Genomic DNA, 20488 nt, shown 5'->3' with positions numbered 1-20488 from the left:
GAAATGTGAACTGTCAATCAACTGTCCTCATTTACACAGTACCTACGAAATAAAAATGTTTAAACCACATTGAAGTAGTAAGTTTCACCATGGAAGCTTTTTTGAGCTCCATTGCAAATAATAAATGGCACTATAGATTTAATTTTGTACAAGAAGAAATCAATTTTACTTCTATCAAAACTCCAGTAAGTCACTAGCAAAGCTTTGAAATTATAGAAATTCAACTTGAATTTAAACTAGTCTGGCTAGAACCTTCTCAACTAGAAATCTTTAATGAGCAACACAGCTGGGAGCATATGTATAAGTTCAAAATAATCTGAACAATTACTTATGTCCTAAATTTGTGTGTTCTAGAGTATTGCACTTTTCAAAGGAATGATTTTGGTATTTTAATATACTGCATATACAGGTAAGAAACATGCATAACAACCTCATTGTCACTCTGACAAAACATACTGTACAATTTTTATAACACTGTTGATTAAAAAGAGAGAAAATGATGTAACAATTTCATTAAGACTCGTCAATTTGTACAAGTCAAATAAGCACAATTCTCCAGGGCTTCCAGCAGTAATGTGTTTAGCCCTAGGCTGCTTAAGCCCACTTGGAATAATATACAAAGTTTAAGCATTATGGCATTGTCATTTTGAGGCATAATACTGTTGTACTATGCCCACGTTATAGCTTATTTTTTGAAAGCAAGGCACTTACTGTAATAGCAATGCAAACATCTTATGCGCACTTTGATTAACATAAAATAAGTTAATGTTTTGATAAAAACAGTTTTTTTTATAATTTACATGCCTTTTATAGAAGCAATTGAACATTTCATTTAATACAATGAAAACGTCTGAGTCAGAAGGAACGTTATTTTTTTAAACTGACCATACTGTAAAAGGGGCCCTATTTTCCACATTTGCCTCATATCTGTGAATCTGATTTTGCTGAAAACCAATCCTGCGAGGAAAATGTCCGTTTGATAGGAAAAAGAAAAAGGACCCATCTCTTAAAACTGCTGAACTAATGGCACTTTAACAGTCTTTACTTCTGATATATGTGATGATTTCTGAATGATGCAGCTGGTAGTTCCCTGCAGTTTATCCTTCCCCTGGGCAAGGTTCGTTAGGGCCATAGCTGCGTTGATCTCCTTCCAGTATGTTTCATCTTTGCTGGTTCCTTTTCTGTTAGCTGTGCTAGATTCAAGCAATAACAAATATTTACACGTGCAGCCTACATAGCTAGGTGATGTCAGGAAAACCATAATAATTATTATTTTGGAAATCTGTGAAGTCCCTTACTCACCTTTCACACTTATTTGGTCCATTCTCCAGAGTTTCTGAAAACAGAAAAAAAATTGATGTCTCTTTTCTTTTAATAGTTTTTAAAACAAGCAAGTTCATGGAATAGGCACATGGAAAAATAACCCAAGATTCATTTCAAAATTGATACCAGATTTCCAAATAAAATTTCTGTTTGGACACATCTAAAGGGTCTGCTTCACACAAGCGTCTGCCTGGAGAAATCTACACCAAGTTCAGAGCAGGGCACACGTCAAAAAAAAAATGCTGTGGGGAAATTTCAACTGTGGGGACCTTCCCGAGACATGATCTTACAGGAATAGGCTTTGGTGAGGCAGAACTTCACTGAGCCTCACCAGAGCCACGCTGGCAGAACCAGTGCTAAACCCTGCCCGGCGCATCCCACACCAGCCCTGTCGGGGAAAAAGTATTTTGGTTATTTTGGCAATAGTGAGAATAAAGCTGGTCTTTGAGGTTCACCTACGTTTTGCAGGGTGATAGAGTTAGTTTTTCAAAACATAAATTCCAAGGACATAAGGAATTGCAAAAGCTAAAAATAAAAATCAGCTTCATTGCCTTTCAGTGAATGCCTTCTTGTATGCACTAAAAATAGGACTTTCACCCATACACACATGATGTGTGTGGTTTTTAACGCGCCCCTTGCCCAGGCTGCGCCTCAGTCACAGAGGCAGGCTGAGAAGGGTACAAGGAACAAGCACACCTGGTTAACAGCCTTCAAAGATGAAATTGCATCACAGGCACAAGCTACACTTTCCCATCAAGAGTCACATTTGTTCATTCATTAAGTCCTCACGTTGCAGAGAAGCCAGAAATATTTACCAGGCAGAAATGTATAAGCTTTATTCAGTGGGCTTGCTATCCTGACACAGAAACGCATTATAGAGGAGCGAGAAGCCGTGCCTAACTGCAATACCTATGGAGAATGAGTCAAACAAAAGAAACAGCAACGGCATGAGAACTAATGGCTACAGGACTCGAGAAGCCCCTAAACGCAGCATAAATCTCATAAAGTAACACACCTCCTTGTGAGACTAGATTCCCAACTAAAAATCAACCTTATTGCTAGATTTCCATTAGATTATTAATTAAAAGCTGATCTTTTCTTTAAACAGAGCTTCCGGTGGAATAGGTCTCAAAGCACATTGCAACCCTTGGTAGCTCTCCACTTGCGAGCGGCTTTGCCCACCACCGACCAGCAGACCATTTTCTCATACAGCCAACCCGCGTCGAACAACTCAGCCCAGCCGCAATCCCCAGCACTTGGAGGTGACCACTGAAGACCACAGTCTCACCAAAGAAATGTAGTGAGAACAGCTGTAATTTCAGGGGTCAGACGTTTGCCAAACTGTTTGATTTAGCAGGCCTCCATCCGCAAAACAGCTTTATAAATAACTGTCCAAAAAGTGACCAAGGTTTACATTTTGTTCCAAAAGAGCACATCTTAAATCAGTATCTCTTAAGCTCTCCTAGATCAGTGTTTGAATGGGATTCAAGAGGGGCAAGTTCAACCTATACAGAGGAGAAGGAACCAACAAAAAAAGAAACCATTTGATCCAGAGTGAGGTACTGAATGACACCAAAAGTCTCCTTCATGCTGTACTTGACTACAAGTAATTTTTCAGCCCCACTTCATTTTTTTTTTTAAATAATAAAGACAATTTTAAAGAGGAGGTTTAGGACTGAATAGGTCAGTAGGTATAGAAATGGAAATGGCAAGTAATAGAGAATGTCGTTGCCAGAGCAAACCTGGATATAAATACACCTCTCTCAAGCATCTGTCAGTTTCTTTTGCTGTTGGAAAATATTTCCTATGAACAAAAAAATTGCTTGTACAAACTTCTGAGGAAAGTAGGTGTGAATGGTGACACACATTCCAATTCCAGCGTTTATTTGAAGGAGTATTTGCAAATATTTTTTACTGGTGTTCAGCCAGCTCTAAAAGAAAGCGGCTTGCCCATGGTATATAGAAGCTAAGAAATACAATCCAGAAGCAAAAAGCTACCCATTCTTTAACTTTGCTGAAGATTTTTCCTGAATTACAAGTCTTTTTTTATTCCATTCAGATTTTACGTTTTTTCAAACAAGTAATTTATGTCAAAGAAACTCGAAACTGGGTTACAATAAAACCATCACTGATAATTTGCAAAAGCTCTTGCTAATAACTGCTGTAAAAGCATGTTAGTACAACGAAGTCTGAAAATCCATCATTTCAAAGCACAGGCCCTGCTTTTCTTGCCAAAAATCCTTTTCTGCTATACCAAACCTCTGACAGCATATCTCCATTTGCACTACCATGGCATCCAAGCAGCTTACATCTGTCTGAACAGCCCTTAGTTAAGCAATTAAGTATTACTACCTTTTTTTTGGATGGGGATAACCACATTGAGAGAGACAAAGACCATTTGCCACACTCTCCTTGACATCTTGCCAACCAAACCAACTTGATCCAACTCAAAAGGAAGAGCAGGGTTCGCCTCACTTGCCATGAACCTGCCATCTAAGTCATGTATTTATCTAGGCTAGTTGTCCAGACTCCATTCACAAATAACAGAGTTGTGCTCCAAGAAGGGGTTTCAGCCCACCTGACTAATGCTGCAGTCCAACATCCCCAGGTGCTGCTGCAAAACCAGATCGCGAAGCCCTCTTCCATGGCCACCTCCTCCCACTGTTTCCCTTTGGGCAGCATTATCATCCATGTGGATATGCTTTGAGCTGGATGAGGGGAGGACCATACCTCTGCTTTGGAGATTAAACTGGCGGTGTAACTACAGCCTTAACTGCTTAGCTCAGCCTGGAAGAATTGCAGTCTGGCCATGTCTGGCTCTTCACTGACAAGAGAGGGAATGTAGATGACAACATTTTATGAAGTTTAAAAAAAAAGGTGAATCTTGCCAACATTTTGCTTTTTCTTCATCTTTTGCAATCTACCTGCTCTACCCCTGCCTACTAATTAAAGCTTTTGATAATTAAAGCTTTTGGTATTTGACATACCTGCGCAACAATTGCAAAGTATATTTCAACTGTAGAAGTAACATTTTGGTGAGACTGCTTCATGAATATAACCAAAGAACAGCATTCTCAATATGGAAAGTGTTCGGTTTCTTGACCATTTCACCACATGTTCCTAGATTTCTTCTCTGAGGCAATGAGGAAATGGCACTGCGACTGGGTATCATCTCTGGAAATGGCGACGGAAGGAATGGAAAAATGATGCAGCATACTGAATCTCACCAAGTAGCCTCAGCTAAGGACGCACCCCAGAGCAGGTGCTGATGGGCAGACCTCTCACTTCACTCATGAGCCCTCTCTCACTACATGAGAGGGCAGCACTTTACGCAAGGTACCAAGGATGCACCATAGCTGCCCTCTCCAAGCGCTGTTGTTAACTTTAATCTAACATGCCTTTGGTGGCAGCAACATCTGTTGTCTCCCAAAGAAGTGTGGTCCTCTCACTAGTTGGATCAAGACAGACTTGCCAAGCTTAGATCAAGACAAGTGACTCCAGAGAAAGCCAATGCTGATGCATTATTATATTCCATGCTGTTCCCAAGACTTATTTGATAGGGTGTACACTGAAGTTTATCAACAGCATACCACTGGCCAGCACAAATATCTTTCCTAAACAAACTACAGTTGTGCTCAATAGCATATTTATTAATTGAGACCCAAAAAGAAGCTGCTGCTGAGGTGGTTTGTTCTATCTCAGAAAGCAATGTGCTTCTTGTGAAAGGATGTTGGTAGGCTTTCAGCATATATTGAGATCTATAGTAAGCCTATTTAATATTAAACATCAGAAACAGCTTTTTGTTACAAGTTTGGAAATCACTTAAAACAGTGGTCGTTTGCTCTACAACTGGAAAGTTTTAAGCAGTATGAAAATGGAAACTCAATCATTTATAATTAGGGATTGTCATTTATACCTCACTTTCTGGTGCTTCGTTCTGCTCCCAGTTGCAAGCATTCAGAGAATCAGCTTTTGTCTGGCCAGGAATGTCTCATTCTGCTCTCACCACCCATCCAAAGAAACCAGCAAGGCAGGATATTTGTTCCCTCTTGTTTATAATAGGAAGTCACTATAAATCACTTACCAATGGAATCCTGTATACTTTTCCATTAGTATGAGTTTTCAGTATACAGTTTACTGTAGTATGCAGTGCCAAGAGTGTAGTCACTGGACAATACCAGCTTTGTGATAGAGTATGGTGTTTTTCAGGACTCACATAATTATTAATAATATATGTAGCATATATTATTTTTTTTCACCATGAAATTTCTTCATAAATATTCACTGGCTGATCCTGACAACTCTCTTGCAAGGTAGCCTGTAGTCCCGTTTTAGCAGAGATGGAAATGAGTCTCAGAAATCCAAAGACAACATGCCTAGGTAATACTTTCACCATTTCAAATGCATTTCAGAGCAGAATTTTCCAGGATTCTCCTACATTTAAAATGTTTTCTTTTGTTCTTCTGCTATCAGAAAGGCCCACCTGGAGAAAATAAACCCCAGGGTTCTTGCAGGCAAACCATCCTTGAACTGGACAACAGCATCACTCCAGTACATTGCCTTTACACCTGACTGTTGTCAAAATAATATACAAATAATTCACACGAAGATACACATCCAAGTACATACACAGTGCCCTTTTACATACTGCATCCAGTATTAGAGAAGAAAGCCAGAGCATAAAAGCCGTAGCACATATGTCTACTCCAATTTACAACATACAAAGACTCTCTGGCTACGTGGTGCTTGTGGCACATTCAAATATTTCAGAACAATTCAGACCCTTACCGTTTGCCGAGTCCAGACTAGTAACTTTTATATACTTGGATGACTTTGGGGGTATGCTAAGTAATGTTAATTACAGTTACGTTTTATTCTTTGGATCTGAGAATTCTGACCTAAGAATATCACACGTGTGTGGTGATGAACTGACTTTACCTAAAGGCGCTGCCGGGAACAGCAAAGGAAAGACCGACCACTTACGTAGGACCAAGAAGCATCCACGTTGCTCCCCCGCTCCGTGTTATATACAGCTCAAGCCGAACCGCAACAACTGGCTTAAACCCCTGCTTTGTGTTATCAGGTAACACTGACAAAGCAAAGATGGCTTGAAACCAACAGGGGAGAGAATGTGTGAATGAGGGAACGAGACAGAGAGGAAAGAGTACAGAACATTATGTAGTGGGGAAAGAATGGACATGGAAGTCAAGGCACAGTAGGTCAGTCCCACATGACCGTCATATTTCTTGAAGCTACTTAAACGTGTACAGATTCCTGACGAATTACACACCTTCTATTCTTGCTCAAAATGGAGGGGAAAAAAGAACTGCTGGCCCCAAATGGTGAACACTATAAAATATTTGTTGGTTCAGTAAAAGGTCCCGTATAACTTATCTTCATTTTAAAATTGGCAATGTTATTCAGCTGTTTCTCTCTCTGCCTCTCCTGAACTTTCTTTTGTTGGTTTTGGAGACTCTGGCTTAACATGTGTTGACCAGCATTTTCAAAACAAGCAAGAGGAGGAAAACGAGGGAGGAACAGGAAATAAATTGGGGCAGCTGAATGAAAAATGAAGTTTACATGTGTGAGTAAATTAGTGGTGAGATGAGGTATTTCTGTAGGTCACACACACACACACACACACACACACACACCTTGACTGCAGTATTTTCCAAACCACAACTTCAGGGCACATACGACTTTCAGACCTCTGGTTCTCCAAGAACAAAATTGGGTTAACTGGAGTTAATATTCCTGTACTCTTCTGCGTTGACACAGCTCCTTTCCTCCCAAAGGATCCCAAACTAAACCATGAATCACACTACATCACTAACGTTTACCCACATCTGGGGCGGGAAGGTGGCTTAGCACAGACTGCTCCGCAGTGCAAGGGAGGGGAAACTGTAGTCCAGAGCACCAGGCCAGGCCCTTTCCTCTTACAAGAAATATCATTTAATCTTGGTACAAAGACTGTAGCACCTTTTGAAAAACCCAAACACAGCAAGCCTCACCTCTTCCATCTCAAATTGGACAAGGCAGGAGCTGGCCTTCCCATGCTTACACTTGTAGTGCTCCCATTTTGAGCCTGATGTGAACAGACAAATGAGTTTCTGAATGCAGATACTGCTCAGCCAGAGACCCACACTACCAAAGGCTCCCTAGACACAGACAGGACTCATTCGATCTAGCACAGCAACTCTTAAACCCCTTTTCCCTTTGCACCATCCTCCCAGCCTTCCTCAGGGACATCAGACCTATTAAGGATGAATTATGGAGAAGCACAGACAGGAAAGCTGGAAGAAACTCTAAACCACAGAGACCCCTACAGAAATGTTCCCCAAACTCGCCCTGGTGGCTGACCTCCTGCTGAACCTGGGCTGCCTCCACACGGGATCTACCCAGCGTTGTCCCTCGTGAAGCCACTCCTGCCCGGAGCAGGTCCTGGACTGGGCAGGTCCACATGAAACTGCCCAGCTGGGGCTGGCAAGTGCTTATGCAGCAGAGCCTTTTGGTGGAAGGACTGAAGTCCCTGCTCCAGTTTTGGACGACCTGAGGCTGCAGACACAGCAAGGCACTGCGACCTGGGAGCACGTGTGATACCAACCACAGCTGTTCCAATCTCAGGGGGTACCGGATTTCTACTGACAAAGACTTATTACCATGTCCTATTGTTGGGTGGGAGAAGGAAATCTGTCGGAAACTTGCAGGAACGAGGTCTGGGCCCAGGCTCTAGAGAAAACTCCTTTTCAGCAAAGCTGTCATTTACCTCTGCTCTCTCTTTCTTCCAGGAGGAGGTTACGGCGCGGCTTGTAATGAAGTCACCCCCACAACCCTGTTACCTCACTCCTTTGGCTTCACAGTGACACCAAGCATGAGAACTGAACTCTCATCAGCTGTTACGTCCTTTCAGATGAACAAACTGCATAATAACAATTTATGTTCACAGTGACAGCTACAGTGAATATTTTCCCCTGTTCTCCCAGTGTTTTTTTTCCAGGACCAGCTTTAGCCCTGGTCTAACCTCTTCTGTTAAGACCCATAGGTTGGGTCTCGCCAATGTTGGAAATATGCCTTTGCCATCACACCTCAGAGCAAGCCTTTACAGCGAAATCTTTCTTTGAAATTTGCTTCTTGCACCAAAAAGTCAGATATAAGCTTTAACTGTGAGGGACTGCTACCACTCAATTTTTTTTCCTGAGTACCTGGGAACTTGAAGATTTTTTCTTCCCTGTGCAGCCTGGAGCCTGCTGAACTGGGAGGAGGCATCTAGTTACATTTTAATACATGTGATTTTTATAAAATGAGTGTACATGCCCACAGAGACTGGGATAGGTGTATTTTATAAACCATAAAAGAGAATTGAGTTTGCAGGTCTATATTAACATTTGCATTAATAACTGCACTGAAAGCCCCACATAATAGTAGGCATGGTGCAAATTGTCTTACAGTCTTGGGCTATGCACCTGCACGTAAGAATTTATGAGTTAGCAAACTAGATACAAACCTGGTGTAAATCACTTCATTGTTCGGGCTGTCACGGCCGGCTCTAAATTCCCCATGACCAGTGACAGTGTGTTCTCCTTGGTGAGATGCAGGGCACTGTGTGAGACTTGTTTCCTTAGCCAGAATTTAGCAGAGTTTATAATGGGAGTTAGGGCTGTGTAGTTCTGGAAGCAAGTTGTTAACGAACTGACGGTTATGTGGTATTATGTTCTTTTCAACTTTGCTGCAAAGCTGACCGAAATCAAATCTTTCCTCACTGAGTTGGCATGTAATTAGCAGTGTAATGTTGTCAGATTCCTTGGTGATAGTCTCCCACATGCATTTCATAATGGATAAACAAATATCTGATCTAGGCTTCTTTTTTCTGGGTGTTATTTAGAAAGGGATTTACAGCACGTGCTGTGCTGACTGGAAGGATGAAGTAGTTAGCCCTCCTACTGCAAACCGTTATGGGTTAACAGTGAAAACTAAGGCAGCAGGGAAAGGGGAGGGTGAAATAGAGAAAAGAGGAGAAAGGAGAAGAGGAAGGAAAAACAGAAATAAAGGAAAGAGCATGGGAGATGTTAAAAAAAAGGAAATGAGAAAATGACAAATGAAGATTCATTAGGGAAAAGAAGAGCAAGGAGCATGGAAGGAGAAAACATATCACTGTGCTCATTTTCTTTATTTTTAATATAAAAATATCCTTTTCCCACCCAGGAATCTTGCTGTTGTGCAGGCAGGCACGTTCAGGCTTTCACTCTCGATCTAAAAAGTTTAATTGGGAGCTCTTAAAGCCTAAAATAAGGCTTTAAAAGTAAAAAGCTAAAGTCAAATGCAGCCAGGGTAAGCACTATTACACTCCAGCCCGATTGTTTTTCATTAAAAAAGCGGGGTGAAAGGGAGGGTTTCAAAGCCGTATTTCAACCCTAGGCTGACACTACAGCAGTAAAATCTGATTTTGTTATGCTAGTTGGCTGTGGGTTTGGGAGCAGACCCTACATATGCGGTGTAACGTTATGATATGAATGCATGCACACAGGATATTTTCAGAAGCCTCCTGCAGAATTCGGGGAAACTTGCCCCCCGTTCCCGTGGCCCCGCTGGCAGAAGCCAGCTCCTCTCCTGCCCCTGGGAGCCAACTGGGCTCAGACATGGCATGTGCTGCACAAAGGCAATTTAAATTACAAGGTGCTGTATTTTCAGGCAAGCGGAGGAACTTCTAAGTGAATGCCAGAACTGATTTCCAGGGTGTGTTTAGCCAGCAGCACGGAGTAAAGAATGGGTAAGTCTGTCAGGGAGAGGAAAATCACTGTTTCTTTCACTCGCCTGTAAGATAAAGAAGTGACTGACAAATATGATCTTTTTAAACATAGGTACTTCCATCCACTGCATGGGTTACTGGGATGTGCACAATACTTACGTCCAAATACTAAACCCCAGGTACCTAAGTTATGTCCCGAACTTACTGCTCTCTGTGCAATCACAAGCATAAAAATTCAAGCAGCTTGTAAGGAAGTGCATAAGCCCGTACAGAGCTCCAACAGTCAAACAGCCGTAAAAACGGCTGTAGGCTGCTAAAGAACCTCATGGTAACCCCAGACAACTGTTGCACAAAGATCCTACAAATCAAGGGATTACATGTGAAAATTTAAAAATTATTTATATCTATAAGGAGATATAGATATATTCATATGTATATACCTGAGATACAGACATATTCATATGTATATACCTGTATCTGCTGGGAATGCCTAAGCAGTCTGCCTTCCCACTGAGCGTACTGTGAGATACAGCAGTACAATCACACGTGGTATTTTCTGTGGTCACTGCCTCCCTGAAGGTGCAGGACGGACCTGCTGCAAGGCCGAACTCAGAGCAGTGGTGAGACCTTTCATCACACAACCTCACTGCCACGGCACAGCAGGTCCGAGGCTGTTGTGGGAGGGGAATGCCAAGAAGATAAAAGATAGTCAGATGGATTTAACGGTGCCAAGTAAATCAAGTTAGTGATTGACAGTCTTTCTGCTTGTGCTACAGGTTTGTGTGGGGCTGGACGAGCTGTTTTAACCAACCTTTTCACAGATGCCACAGTGCATTCCCCAGTCTCTGGACCCCGACTCGAGAGCCCGGGCTCTTGTCTTCAGCAGTCCTGAGCACTCGCAGGTGCAAATGAGGTCAACAAGAGCTGTGCTTTGAATGTATAGAGAGCCATGAAATCATGAGCATCCACAAGGTCTTGGGTATCTAAAATTACTTCAAATGGCCATTGTTCAGTGCCTCAGTTCCTCATCTGTGAAATCCTGCAGAAGACTTAGGAAAACAACTTTATTAAAGTTTGTGAAGGAACAGATGTAGTACATCAAATGGCACTGAACAACACATCACAAAATTAATCATCCTGTCCTCAGAGATGCTCAGCTGCTTTCAGGTTAGTATTTCGCTGGTAGAGAAGTGGCAAAAAGCACCCAGTGAGGACACGAGATGGGTTTTAAGGCTTCTTTCAAACTGGGCCAGCTCACATACATCAGAAAAGTATCTCTTTCGCAATCTAGCTAGAAATGTGATGGGTACCCCTTTATTTAGCATCCCGAGGAATTACAGGAACCTACGCAGAAAGCTATAGTCACACACCTCCCCCACTGTATGCAGAATAACCAGCAGAGAGAAACGTTGCTGAGTGAGCTACAGGGGGAATGGCTGCCTGTAGATTATTCTCACCTCCAGTTGCACAAAAAATATTTTTGTGTTTGATTGCATTTATTCTGAGTCAGGTTTTTAGCTCTGCTCCCTTTGCTTTCCTTTGTGAAGCTACTACAGTCTTCATGTTCCTGCTCACCACAACTTGCACTGTTATTATTTCCATTACAGGATTTCTTCCCCAAACTAAATATTCCCAGACACCTTCTGAACAGGCCCTCAGAGATTCTAGTAAACTGGGAGGTATCTCAAGAAGGGCTGTGTTTTCAGTTTTCCTATTCACCAGGCAAGTGAGAGTGCAGCAAACCAGGCAAAAGGGGGAAGGCTTTTGGAGCAGAAGAATTGCCTGCCCAGAATTATTCAGGAAGATGTACCCACTTGCCAAGATGTTTAGAGGAAGCAGAAACACGTCTTTCTTCTCCAAACACAATTTTGTATTTACAAATGGTTTGAGTCCTAGCACAGTGCAATTTCAATGGCTCAGCAGGAGAATCGCACTTAGAAGAGCTCAAAGACTCTCCCGGTTATCATGAAGATTGGTGCAGTGTAATAAATCAGCCAGACTGAGCTTGAATCCTCAAGGAGCGGCACAGCCTTAAGACTGCAGATGCTCACTAACTGAAAGTTGTAAGAGCCCTTCACAGCCGAGCCTTTGCGTAAGACAGATGAGGCTCCTGCAAACCAAAGGAGCACGTGTGGGAGGTCCTGAAACAGTAGTAGGCCGGTATTTAACGTTGCAAAGGCCTTGGATGTGAACAGCTTCGTGGAAGAAGATGGAATTGCTCTTTTGGCAAAACATGCAAAACTGTCTGTGATAACGGGAATGAGAGCAAGGATGACTGAACAAATATTTGCAGTGAACGCCTTGTCAGGACAGGGGAATTGCTACTGATATGATCTTTACTTTCAATGTTACTGCTTCTGACAGTCTTACAGACTTTGCAGATGTTTATTGGCCACTAAATCATTCTTCAAGAATGTTGGCTCCGCTCCCAAACCTGAAGAGTCTGAATGTGAAGGGGTTTGTTATTCAGCGCACACTGCTGCTTTTGGAGACAGTGAGTTTCAAGAAACCAGCGGGGAAGCATCGTCAACTGATAACAACGCGGGACCGAATTCAGACGTCTCAGACACTGAGGCACGCCTGAGTGAAGGCGCACCACGTAGCGGGGCAGCGTGCATCCACGTGGCACGGCACACTGCCTGAGCCGTGACAGCAGTGCTATGCCACACTAATGGGCCTATACTGTAGCGAACATTGCTGCAGAGAGACAGGGCTTACTAGCTCATCCTGACCTTGATATACTGCTTGCAGTTCTTGGTATAGGACAATTGCATGAATCTTGGGGCCTCTGTAAAACTCAGTCCGTGATGCTGCAGAGATTATTACTGCTCCGTTCGGCTCCTCTAACCGTGGGACACACCACATAACAACGAGGCGTATTCAAACCCTCTGCCATTCATCCCAGGAAGAGCAGTTCGCAAAGGCGCAGTTGCTGAGCTGTAAAGCACCCTAAGCCACAACATTTCAAGCCAAACAGATTTGCTTTCAAATAGAGTATCCGAACCACGGGCAATATGCCCAGGCTGTTTCTCTGAGTGAAGATGCCGATTCTCTGAGATCACTGCAAACAGCTCTCACCTGAAAAAGCTACACTGGCCACTGGAAACTATACTTAAATAGCAACTACCCCAAAAAGAGTAGTAATAATAATTGTGACAGTAATAACACATATCTTTCAAATAATGAGCGATAAAAAGTAATCCATGCCTTTGTACTAATAAAATGACAAATTATTGAAGCACAATGTATTATTACCACAGGGGAAAAGTGTATTATCCGGAACTATTAAACATATTTCTCCCTAAAAGGCACTGATTACCTTGACCAGTATAGCCCAAGTCACAACACTGGACATGATCTAACAACAGATTAAGCCAATAGCCTCCTCTAAAAACCAACTGAATTGCTAGCTATCAGCCTGCAAGATCAAAGACAATGTTATCTAAAGCAGCCCCTCATAACATATTTTCATCCAAACAGAGTGAATACTGTTTGTTTAAAAAAGTCAGGTTGGCACAAAGATAGGGTGCTTCAAAAATACGTAAGACAGGTGCAGAAGGCAATAATGTCATATTTACTACATATTTGTTTTACATGAGCTCATACACGTTTTCCTGGAAGTCAGGAGATTTATTTTAGGGAATTCTCTCCTGCAACAGTTTGCTGTATCAGACTTAAAACACACGCACATATTTATAGTAAAGCCATATGGTATTTATGGTCAAATCAAGTGACATGTTTCAAAAAATACGAATTTTGAATAATTTGAAAGATCTGTAGATCAAAAACAACTCTCAAGCTTTATCAGTATGTATAAATAACCAGTCTTCGCTCCTGTCACCATAAATCAAAAAACCCCTTCACTCAGAAGGGATTGCGATCAGGGGAAACTGGGCTACATATATATGTATAAAAATACAGAAAATATGTGCATTCATAGAATGCAATTCCTCACACAGATGCAGTTGAAAATCACTGTGAACTTTTTGCTCAAGGAGCAACCCAATTAACTTTATCTCAGAGTTACTCACACTTCTGCAATTTGCTTATGTGTCTTCCCTGACCTTCTTAGCTGCTTTCCTAAGGGCAAGCAGCATAAGCAACAATTGTGTTTGTATAGTCTCGCATCCTCATCTCCCATTTAAGATTCCACTTCCGTAGAGAAAAGCAACGAGGCAGGAAGCCATGGTTCCAGACATGAGTAACATTCATATTTTTTAGGGAATAACTGGTGAAAAAAAATTAGATCCTTTGATCCCTCCAACACAGTCCAACTCTAGGCTTTGAGCCTTTGGACGGAGGATGAGAGGAGGACTCGGCAGCCACGCAAGCCAGGCAGCTACAACACAAAGGCTTTAAGCTCTGTGAACTGAAATGTTGCATGTTCTCTAATTAACTCACTGCTATTATTAGTAGTACTTCTGTTTCCACTTTTAAAACAGTAAAAGGTTTCTCTTTCATTTTGCAAGAGTTGTTACTTTTTACTTTTGCCCGTGAGCCAAAGCTTTCCCGTAGAGCGATAGCCTATACATCACAGTTTGCAAAGTTTATGGAGACCTGCAAAGGGTCTGCAAAGCAGACGTGGCAAATCCCATGTGTAGACAACGCCTGCTCTCCTCCCCACCCTCCTTCTGCAACAGCGGGCAAACAGACCGCGCGCCACCAGTAAACACTGTATTTCAGGGTACAGATTCATCCGGGCACACAAAGTACCCACACAACCTACCTAGTTGGCTGGCACCAACCATTTTACATCAGATGAACAAACTAGCACGGTGTTGGCAAAACCAGCCCCTTGTAGCACTGCTGAGCGGCTCACCCACAGGCAGGGCTCAGCTAGCGCTGGCATAAAGCACCAACCCCAAATGCAACTCAAGGCTAAGCATACCTTTTGAAAATATTCTCCTGACAGCACTTCCTAGGCAACTACCATCTCAGGTAGGAGCATCTTGGGGGCTGCTCAACGCACCCTGAAGGCTGTTGACCACCCATAGCTCCCATCCACAGCAAGGTTCTCCTCCTCCTCTCACAACTCGAACACAACCAGCTGCCCCAAGCTGCTGCAACTCAAGGCAAGTCCTGCCCGATGTCCCTAAGCTTTGCAATTAGTACCTGCTTTTGCACTCTCCCAACACCCAGAGGCCCACTCCATGGGCTTTGATGACACTTGGCAGTTTCTGGTTTTATTTTTATTTTTACAAGCCTCATTAGCCTTTGTGCTGCAGCAGAAATCCCAGAATAAGAACCAGGGTGCCGACACTATGAGTGTCTGTACCCTTATGCCCCAAGGAGGAGCTGCCCAGAGGAAACAACAAAATGCCTAAAATCCCCGTCATCAAGGCCTTTTCCAGGTGATTTTGGTTAATGTTCAAAGGCAGCATTGCTCAGCCAGACATGGGAGCAGCGTCTCCTGCTTTTTTTCTAAAATCTGCACTTTGGTACAGAGAACAAAGTATAGGAACATATAGGAATGTATAGGCATATCCACTGTTTGCAATTCTCAATTAAAATAGCTTCTTAGTCATGTTGTCCTCTTTTCTATCATCTTCTTCCTCTTCCATCTGACCCCCAATTCCAACAGCATCCTCATTTTATTTTTGCCACAATGATAGGGGAAGAGAGAACTGAAGCAAGAAGAGACTTCTGCTGCGGTTCTTTCAAAAACATCCAAGACTACCTGCTGGGATGGCACTTGGCTTGCAAAGTCAAAGCCATACTGTAGCAACCCATCAAGTACAAGATGTTGTTTATGCTTGGCTGCTGGCACTAAACTATTGTTGCTGTAAGAATTTGTTAGAAATTTGAAAATGGTAACTGCCGCCCCCAAAAAAGGCAGACTGGGAAGTCTGACTTGTGGATATGGCGCAAAAGGACTTTGGGAATGTTTCCCCTGGCCACAATGCTGTGCACGCGTCCTACCCCTAAATTTGGTGTGTAAGCTGGTTTGTATACAGCACTTAAAATGAAAAAAATATTCCTTTGAAAGAAGTCCCTTAAAACAGAGATATTGGCAATGGATGAGACTCACTTGCTGTAATTACTGAAAGACAAATTTTTGAACAAGACTCCTATTTGACTCCTGTCCAAAGCCTCCTCAAGATTCCAAATGCTGTGGCCTTTAAAATCAAGAGAGAATTCTTTCTGTTCAAACAATTGGTAATGTAAAAGCAGAAAAGACACATATCAAAACTAAGGTTTAAATTGTACTCCTGTTTGTCAATAAAATCATACTTGTTTCTTTTTGTGTCTCAGAGAAAAATAGGATCTGTAGAAAATGTTAAGTAGGACACTAAGTTGTAGAAAAATGGGCAAAATTTATTAATGGAAGTACTACTTTTTCCAGGATGATGAAATCAGTATCTAGATCGGTAGTGGTTTAAAATCTACTGCCTAAATGCTATGTTTACTTGCACAGCACATTAAAAAAAAAAACAAAACCAAAAAACAAACCCAAGCATTTATATTTCAAGGAAAGAGTAGAAAATTTTCTCTGATTATATAATGAAGCCTCAGATAAGTTTACGACTCCTTCTCTAACTGTTGTTCTTGTTCTTATTGATACGTGCAAGAAATGTTCCTTTACAAAACATTCCTACTTTCAAAGCAGCAGAAAGGATGCCCTTCTTTGGGAAAATGCAAACTTTTCATTTATTTGGACAAAAAAAAAAATCAAACAGAATAAATTTCCAATCGACACGTGTTAATATGAAATACTAAAAATTCTCCCGTATTGAAAGCAGATTGCTCTGAAGAAACGCTGATTTTCAAGGTCATAACAGTGCTGGCAAAACTCAAAAAAGTTGTAGTCCAACTTGCTTGTGTTCAGCTGTGTTTACTTAGTCTCAATTTGACAAAAGTCTGCCTCTGATTATACATAGCAGTCATCTGCCCACAGATAAATAGATATTACACAAACGTTTGGAGGGAATGACATTTGGCTACCATTATTTTTGGAATAATTTACTCTGCATCCTGAAGTTAAAACACCAAAATGATTCATAATGTTTTTTGGACCCAAGTATTTCCATTTAACAAATAAATTGACCTCTATGACCTTTGTGGACTTTATATTGTACACATTAGTGGATTTAAAAAAAAAAAGGCAATTTATTGTTAAACATTCCGTATGCTTCGGCAAGGTGGATTCATACATAATTAAGACCGAAGCCAGTGGCACATCTGGTGGACTCACTGCAGCAGGTCAGAGCCCAGCACCTGCACTGCAAAGGGCTCCGGCTGCTGCTGAAGAGGGGGCTCTAACTCAGCTCCGCAAGACATCCCGCCCCATCGCAACCTGCACGCAAATGTCTACTGCTCAGCTCTCTGCAGAGCACGCACCTGCGGTTAAAGCCCACACTAGCAGCAAACCTAACGGCAGTGCCTGAAATACAAATGTGTCTTCTATTTCAAATGTACCTATTTCAGATGTAAACTTAACAGTTTTCTGCCTATTATTTGTAGGAGGAAAAATGAATACATATTAGATGCCAAACTGAAATTTTGCCTTATCCGAGGCAGGTAGTTGTTTCATGATATTTATAAAATAGCTTATATTTTAAGCAGACCTGCAGTATTTCTCTGATGTGGATAGAAATTTTGTCCAGTCAAAGATATTACTTAGCCTAAGGCATTTGGCGTTATAAATTATCCAAGAATAACGTAAAAACTTATGAATAAATTATAGTCCCTACTCCCATTCCTTCCCACTTCCTAATGCTCTCTCCTGTAAGCCCCTGTCAGCTCCCCAACATCAACTACCCCAAACAGTGCTTCCATGTCAAGCACTGGAAGTATCGAGGGCAATTCAAAGTCCATGAGGGATACTGTTACTGCTATACATTTGAAATGGAAGATGTTCATAGAATCACAGGATGGTTTAGGTTGGAAGGGACCTTAAAGATCATCCAGTCCACCCACCCACACACCATGGGCAGGGACACCTCCCACTAGACCAGGTTACTCAAAGCCTCATCCAGCCTGGCCTTGAACACCTCCAGGGACGGGGCAGCCACAACTTCTCCGGGCAACCTGTTCCAGTGTCTCACCACCCTCACAGTAAAGAATTTCTTCCTAATATTTAATCTAAATCTGCCCTCTTTCAGTTTAAAACCACTACCCCTCGTCCTATCGCTACGCTCCCTGATAAAGTCCCTCCCCATCTTTCCTGTAGATCCCCTTTAAGTAACGTTTCCAGAGTATGGTGATAGACAGAAGAATAAAACCTAGACGAGACAGAGGGTCAGAGAGATTAGTTTCTGTAAAGTTAGCATGCTTTCAAAAATGTCTTTTCAATTAGAATACCACAATTAAGAAAGCCTCTGATGCAATAGGAACCATATGTGTTTGACATATCCAGCTTCTCTGTCTTTGACATCTAAGTATTCAGTTTAAAGAAAATTAAGACATTTGTTTACAAAGAACTAGTTTATGTGTTTACAAGACTAACCTGAATGTTTTTAGATGGAACGATTATATACTAGTCATTTCCCCTCATTTTCCCTTGTTTCAGGAAGGAATATTACTGTGAAGAAGGAATGTGTTTTCAATGTGGACAGCTGGAGATTTCTATCACGTGGAACAAATGCAGCAAATTCCTTCTTTACGGACTGTTTTCTTACAGAGACTGAGTATTAGGAGCTCATTACACTATGATGCAAAACCCCACTCATTCAGAAGTGCGCTAACAATAGTGACCCAAAGAAGAGTTAATTCGGATGGAATCCAAGAAAATGAGGCAGCACAGAAACCTCATCAGCAGTCCAATCACATGACAAAACGCGAGGCATCTCCAAAGCCACTGCCTGCCAAAAAAAGAAAGGCTGCTGCAAGAAAAATACTTTCACAGCTTGATATCTGGGTCTTGTGACTGCTATCCAAACAAGGAGTAAAAGTGGTACTATATAATGTGGCAGGGTAAACAGAACCACCCACTCGTCATCACCCATCATGTTTTTAATTCAGATAAATTCTGTTTCTTTAAAAAATGATGGGGGAAAAAGAAACAAAACCTTTTGTTGAACTTGAAAATTATATGTACAATCTGATCTGGCATGACATATTTTAGGTTCATATATATCATGAACTATACAGGAATGCATGATTTGCCATACAGGATCAGACTATTGGTCCATTCCAGGTGATGTCCTTTCTATGCTACTGACCAATGCTTATCTCAGAGGAGCACAAAGACGTTGCCCTCAGCCAACTATGCAATAAGTTAAGAAGATTTTCTGCCTGCAACTTATAGATGATGACTTGAAAAATTTTCAAACAGGACATCTGATCTGCAAAATTTACAGAAAGGAGCAGACCTGGGAGAAGTTCAAACTTTCGGGAACGCTTGGTCACAGAAGCCTCCACATTTGGCCAAACTGTCTTACAGTAGCCTGAAAACTAGTTACAGTTTTCAAAATAGGTCTTGGTGGCATTCGCCAAACTCTGGGTTGGGTATGATTAAGCCAAAGTATGAAACCTCTTCTATACCTCTGTGTCCAGCTTAGTCAGGTATTGCGGATGCACCAAGAAAGCAGGAAATGAATAACCACCCCCCCCCCCCCCCAAAGAGACACCCCCCTCCCCCCACCGCCACCAGAACTAAAGTATTTTCCAGTCTCAGAATAAGTTCTGTTTCTTCTGAGTTGTGAGCAACAGTTTGGGTTAATTTCCTTTTTATTCTAAGCAAGGTCATACCGTTTTCTGGATGTTATTTGCTCTTCACCTGTGTAACATGGAAAAAAATGCCAGGATATAGTAATTAGATTCAAAGGTGCCTTCCAAGAAGAGTGGTAATATATATATCTTGAATGCTTATCTATCCTTGTTTGTCAAACACTTTGAGAGGGAGAAACGTCAAACTTCTCATTTCGAATTGCGAAAAATGCTAACATCTCCTATGCTTCCCTAATTTTTTAGAGCCCTTCCCAGTTACACTCCAGATTCCTACCAGTATTTCCATCATACCTGCTTCCCCAATATTTTCTCTCCTTACTTTCATCCCTTTGATCTTTTCTTTCTTCCTCCCTCCCCTCCATCGCTCTCCCCTTTCCTCTTCTTTTTTGTTCTTGTCCTCAATTTTGCATTCCCCTTTCCTCATCCTCTTTCGACACTCTCCTCTCTCTACAATCTTTTAAAAGTTTCTGTTCTTTATTTTCCCACCTGTATTTATTTCCTGGCTGTGAGTTTTCCTTTTTGCCTTCCTTTCTTCAATCTTTTGCCTCCTAGAGCTAAAATGATACTCGAGCCATAACCTACCTGAAAGGCGAGGTACATCTTTTAAGTCCATTGTCAGTACTAAAGGAATGGAAAGTGTCTCCAAAAGAGGTAAATGACTATTCCAGTCACCGCCCCGGACAAACAAGTGTAGCTTCCACTGACAGCTGGAGGAGTTCAGCACCTGAATCAAGTTATTCCCCATTTGCC

General features: G+C 41.8%; 1 protein-coding gene across 1 annotated transcript in view; it reads right to left on the bottom strand.

The window, feature by feature from the left end:
- Positions 1–1006: 1006 nt before the first annotated feature.
- MKX (mohawk homeobox) overlaps positions 1007–20488 on the bottom strand; it is a gene marked incomplete at both ends in the record, with an annotated part of 45545 nt that continues 26063 nt past the window's right edge. Inside the window, 2 exons of the mRNA XM_082479440.1 lie at positions 1007–1193; positions 1303–1336. Of these exons, the coding sequence (XP_082335566.1) occupies positions 1007–1193; positions 1303–1336 (221 nt within the window). The remainder of the gene's footprint in view (positions 1194–1302; positions 1337–20488) is intronic.

Source organism: Vanellus vanellus (assembly GCF_965231255.1).
Source record: "Vanellus vanellus genome assembly, chromosome: 2".
In the NCBI taxonomy this organism is placed as follows: Eukaryota; Metazoa; Chordata; class Aves; order Charadriiformes; family Charadriidae; genus Vanellus; species Vanellus vanellus.
Note: the sequence above shows the minus strand (reverse complement) of the source record. Positions and strands in the feature narration are given on the sequence as shown.